Source organism: Hylaeus anthracinus, unplaced genomic scaffold, assembly GCF_026225885.1.
Source record: "Hylaeus anthracinus isolate JK02 unplaced genomic scaffold, UHH_iyHylAnth1.0_haploid 0, whole genome shotgun sequence".
Classification (NCBI taxonomy): Eukaryota; Metazoa; Arthropoda; class Insecta; order Hymenoptera; family Colletidae; genus Hylaeus; species Hylaeus anthracinus.
In genome coordinates this window covers 24717226-24722916 of record NW_026533254.1, presented here as the reverse complement: position 1 = coordinate 24722916, position 5691 = coordinate 24717226, and the positions used below count along the sequence as shown (strand labels likewise).

Genomic DNA, 5691 nt, shown 5'->3' with positions numbered 1-5691 from the left:
CCCCCCCCCCTGGTGGTGGGGATAGTTTTAGTGCATTTATGGTGGAGATATTTGTGCATTCATGGAGACTTTACTGTAGAACATCAAAAGTGTCAGTCAACAAAATTTTCCCGATCGTCGAGAAGAGATCTGTCTCATTTCTTAAAACGGAAGTATCGGTATGTCAAAAATGAAGCGTCGCATGTACGCGTATACGATTCCAGAAAATGTTCGGATATTCCCTGCGAGCGAACTGAATATTCAGGACACCTCGATGCCGCTGTAAACGTCGAAACGAGGCTAGGGGTTCGTGGAAACCGACGTGTCACGTGAGCCCGTGGAAATGGTCACTCGTTACTGGTGTAACGACCCCGTGAAACCGTAAGGAAATCCATAGCCAACCCACGTGACCGTCGCACGTGCACACGGTCACACCTGAACTGACTGCGTCCGCGGAGACTTTTCTAGAGAAGCATCTAGAGACCTGCGTCGACACCCGACGAGTTTTTGAATAATTTATCGCGAATGTGGAGCGAACTCGAGACCAACTGCGACAAAGTGGGCTACACGTCGGTGTTGTTAACCCACTGAAAATCGACCTTTGGATATAGGAAAGGAAAGTTCGAGGGGTCGACGTACCGGCTATCGCCACGAAGCTCTGGGACCTTAATTGATAGATGACGTCTTCCAGGGTTTCCTCCGACCACTGCTTTCGATCGTGTAATCAACGCGGCTTGGCTGTTGCCACGTTTCAGTTGCGAAAGCAGCCGTTCACTCCACTTGAATTTATTATTCGAATGTTCGTTTGAATGAACGTGATTCGAACATCGAATCAAGGACCATTTTTTGTTTGTTTCAGAGATCTTAGCCACAATCAAATCGCCACGATCGGTCCGAAAACCCTGAGAGGGATTTCGTCGTTAAAATACTTGTGAGTACACTCGATACATTTTCTGCTAAGCGATGAATCATCGTTATATCGCTTCGAAGTAGAATCAGAAGTCTGGTCGGGAAAAAGTTCAAGCCAGTAGAACGGGTCAACGATACAGGCAACGGTTAAGTAGTATGACCTCGTGCTGGGCAGACGCGTTGAAGAAAGTAGAATTAATTCTGCTATAATTTAAAATTCTTGGCCGACGTAAAACGCGAGCTCCGTGGAATGTAAAATGAAGATTTTTAAGCTCGTTTTACGGGTGCCAGTTTCTGTTTTACTACCTTCTCGACCCCTTTCTTCTTTAATTAATCGTTTTCAATCCAATGTTTTATCATCTCTGCTCCGATGTGTTTCTTCGCAGTGCTTAATCTCAATTTTCACGCGATGAAGAAGTCCGTTACTGTCGGGGAATATTTCTTAAGCAAACTCTAGAAATATTCTAAACGGACTTCAGGGATTAAATATTAACTCTCTGTTCCCAGGCTGCTCGATAACAACGTGCTGACCTGTATCGACGAGGCATCGATACGAGAGCTGAAGGACCTGGAGATACTGTACGTATTATTAACAAATTAGTTAGCTTTGTCAACAGAAAAATAATGAAACCTTCGTTTTCCAGAATGCTGAATAACAACAAACTAACGACGCTGGGCAAGGAAGTATTGAACGGATTGTCGCATTTGCGAACCCTGAAGCTACTCGACAACCAGTTTTCCTGCGACTGTCATTTAGCCTGGTTGTCGCGACACTTGAAAACGTACCCACGCCTTGGTCAGCACACGCGTTGCGCCTCCCCTATTCACGTAAAGGATCGAAACATCGCCGACTTACAGGTTTGTAATGCAATCCTTCCTCAAGAACACACTTCCACGCGACACTTAGATCTTTAAGAACATCAAAGAGACATCTATCACAACCACAGCTTCTCTAAAATACCAGAATTTGTATCGTAACAAATTATATAGCAAGCACAACGAGTCAAGCCGGTCCCGTTTCCAAACTTTCAGATGACCCCAACGATTCTCTGCTGGTAGTTAGTCCCAGTAATTCCACTTCGTTTTACAAAGTTTTAAACCGCTGGTACTTCCGTTGGTAAAAGTTCTTGTCGTCCCTTTTGCACACAGGAGCACGAATTCAAGTGTTCGGGGCTGGTTGAGCGCACGGGATCCGAATGCAGCGCGGAACCGCAATGCCCGCATCCCTGTAGATGCGCTGACGGCATCGTCGACTGCAGGGAGAATCTTTTGACGAAAGTGCCCACCCACCTTCCCGAGGACACCACCGAGCTGTTCGTAAACGCGATTTCAACCTAGCATCCGTCGTGCTGTTGCCAAACGTCGAGAAACCTCGGTGGAAGCGATTCAAGACGTCAAACGCAAACGCTCGAATGCTCCTAATACAAACTACGCCACAAATTACTTTACGGATCGATGTTTCGTAACGTAATTCTTCCCTTACGGATTTCCTGAAGTTACGCGACTGAATTTGGGATTAAACGCGAGTTAAAGAGGTCGAAGTGTCGGATTGATTCTAAGTGAAAAGTTTATTATCGACCTGAACTAATTATGAAAATGGCTTGGACAAACTCGGGAAGTTTGAAGTAGAAGTTTGTAGAAACAGCCTCGTGCTGAAATTAATTTATCGAAAGGTATACAGGGTGGGGCAAAAATTGGTTTGCATAATTCGAGGAGCAAAAAGTTTTCGAGGTTTCTCTTGGCAACTCCCGCGCGGATAGATTCGACTTATTGCGAGGATAAAACCTTGTTTAACTATCCTTTTTTTTCTTCGTCGATCATTAACAGACGTTTGGAGCAGAACAGCATCACGGAGATTCCCCCAAAGGCTTTCTCTCCGTACAGAAAACTGCGCAGAATGTAAGTTGACTTTCTATTATTATACAGGGTGGCCCAAAAATGTTGGAGTTCCTTGAAATGGGTGGTTCGGGAGGTGATTTGAAACAACTTTTTCCTTGGTAAAAATGTCCGAGGCTTTATTAAGGAGATATTAACGGAAAACCCCGACCAATCAGAGCGCGATAGTGTAGACTACGTGCTGGACGCCCGCAGTAGTATAGGTTACGCGCTAGACAGCCGCAGTAGTATAGACTAGCCTCCACCGGCATACTCGCGCTCGAATTGGTCGGGGTTTTCCGTTAATATCTCATTAACGAAGCCTCAGACAACATTTTCGCTAAGGAAAAAATTGTTTCAAATCACCCCGCAAACCACCCCTTTCAAGGACCTCCATTTTTTAGACACCCTGTTTAAATCCACGTTTGATATTTTTTAATTCTGTTTAATTATGAATCTACAGTGACCTCAGCAATAACCAAATTAGGAAGGTGGCGGCCGACGCGTTTCACGGCTTGAAATTCCTCGAATCACTGTACGTACGATACTCGAGAAACTCGCCTCATGGTGACTTGAAACTATGACGAGCAAAATGATCTTTGGTTTCAGTGTTCTATATGGAAACAAAATTGCCGAATTACCTAGCGGACTGTTCCAAGGCTTGACCAACCTCCAGTTACTGTAAGTTAGTGCAAGTAATCCTTAGAATGTGCTATACTCTAGGCTCTAGTACATAGTCAAACGCTCTACATCCTCCGGTTAATATTTCTATTATTCCGGTCTATAATTCTTTTTCCGGCCTGAATACTCCGTAAATTAACTCTGTAATCTATTCTACCCTGTAATCTATTCTGCAACAAACCGTCCAATTACAAAATGTGCGAATTAACGAGGTGAAACGAACTTTTCAGATTGCTGAACGCCAACGAGATATCTTGCATACGAACCGATCTGTTCAGAGACCTGACCAGCCTGACACTGTTGTCCCTGTACGATAACAACATCAGATCTCTGGCCAATGGAACTTTCGCCAATCTGCGTAGCATTGAAACGCTGTTTGTATTCCACCGTTCAACCGTTAATTTATACCAATTACCGTGGCTTTAACGTTTCGATCCCTCCCGCCACCTACTGCAGGCTCCAATTGCAAATGCTCGTCACTCCGCATTTCGTCGGGTGTTTCCGAGTTGTTTTTGTTTTTATTTTGTTGAAAATTTCAGTCCGGTTGTTCGTCGATTGACGTCCATTCATTCGTTTTCTAAAGCTCCTCGAATTAAATCATTTTTAGAAGCTGCTCGAAACAAGCGCGTTGCATTTGTTTTATTTCGTTCTGTTGGGAATTGTGGCGCGGCATTATATCTGGAATAGATTCAGCAATTAATTTGAAACGAGTCTGCAGCGTGGCTCGAGGAACATGTTAATTAAAATAAATTGTGTCTGAGTATATTTGAGTTTCTGTTTGGTCACTATTTAGAGTAGAAACTATTTCGGCACTTTCCCGCTTTAATTAAAAACCGATACCGGTTCTGTCGCAGTTTCTGTGTATTAAACTTTCCAAAATAACAAAGTAACCTCAGGTTTATACCGTCTCGCGACATGACCCACGATCCCGTTTCTTGAACTGCAAAGAGGTCGCGCGGACGGTCGTACGTCACGGAACCGCACACGAGCACACGTTTGACAAAAACATTCCTCGATTTCTCGCAGACATTTGGCAAGGAATCCGTTCATCTGCGATTGCAATCTGCGATGGCTGAGCGCGTACCTTCACGCGCACCCCATCGAGACGTCGAGTGCTAAGTGCGAGTCGCCGAAGAGGGTGCAGAAGCGGAAGATCGATTCGATGCGGGACGACAAGTTCAAATGTAAGGGTAAGCACGACTCGATTTTTCCGATATTTTCTCCTCTAAACGCTCCGCTGGAACACGGACACAGGTCGGTAGCTCATCAACACATTCTGTCATCCGTTCGTATCGATCAATTTCCCCTACGAAACGACATTCCGTCTAAATCATTCAAGGTAAACAGAAAATCGTGAATCGTTGATCGATATTACTTTTTAAAAATATAGTGAGATCAAGTATCACGATGTAAATTGACTTTCACGACGACTCGTGACGCGAACCGTCACGTGTCGTCCTGAATCTTCGGTCATAAATCATCGACCATCGCGAACTATCATGAATCATAAATCATGGATCATCGTCACTAGTCATCTACGCGTTATTACTCATCGCGGCTAAGGGAAATCTACCGTCGCGAGTAGAAAGAGGACACGGACCGTTCCTAACTTAACAAACACATGGAGACGGTAGAAAAGAGGCCACCTGGCGTACAAGCTATCAACTATAGCTACGATACCATACGTGTTGAGGATGCAAATCCCTCCCCTATAGCTCGGTTACATCGGGATTGCTACATCCGTACTGTAACTACAATCAAACATAGCTACGTAGCACCTGAGGGCGACAGAGATAGATAGAATTTCACGGTTTCCCTTCTCTTTTTTACAATAGAACAGAGATACAGTGATTACAGTGACAGCAAGGCCTATGTGTCCACTGCTCCCCCTACAATATCTCTATAAAAGCGTCACCATGGCCCACAGATGGCACTCACGCAAGATCACCAATAACCACGTGACCCATCGGACACGATTCTTCGCGAAAGCGACTCGCGCGACGCTCTCGTGCACGCCTCGTCTTATTAAACGCCGAACGCAAATTACCGATATAATTACGGTACGTGTATCGCGGTGGACAATTTGTAACGCGGCGTATAATGCGATGATAAATCACCCGCGCGCCAGCACTCATACATAAACATATTCACCTCGCGGAGAGCACATGACATTCAACACTCAATTAACGTGCGAGAGAGAGAGAGAGAGAGAGAGAGAGAGAGAGAGAGAGAGAGAGAGAGAGAGAG

General features: G+C 44.9%; 2 protein-coding genes across 2 annotated transcripts in view; one reads left to right on the top strand and one right to left on the bottom strand.

Annotated features, from left to right (window-relative positions):
- The window catches only part of LOC128893903 (uncharacterized), a 380105-nt gene that overhangs the window by 299412 nt on the left and 75002 nt on the right, over window positions 1–5691 (bottom strand). The gene's annotated exons all lie outside the window — the stretch shown is intronic.
- The window catches only part of LOC128894484 (protein slit), a 21168-nt gene continuing 16265 nt past the window's right edge, over window positions 789–5691 (top strand). The window contains exons 1-9 of the mRNA XM_054156247.1: window positions 789–910; window positions 1396–1467; window positions 1533–1746; window positions 2038–2201; window positions 2716–2787; window positions 3227–3298; window positions 3373–3444; window positions 3675–3818; window positions 4471–4634. Of these exons, the coding sequence (XP_054012222.1) occupies window positions 789–910; window positions 1396–1467; window positions 1533–1746; window positions 2038–2201; window positions 2716–2787; window positions 3227–3298; window positions 3373–3444; window positions 3675–3818; window positions 4471–4634 (1096 nt within the window). The remainder of the gene's footprint in view (window positions 911–1395; window positions 1468–1532; window positions 1747–2037; window positions 2202–2715; window positions 2788–3226; window positions 3299–3372; window positions 3445–3674; window positions 3819–4470; window positions 4635–5691) is intronic.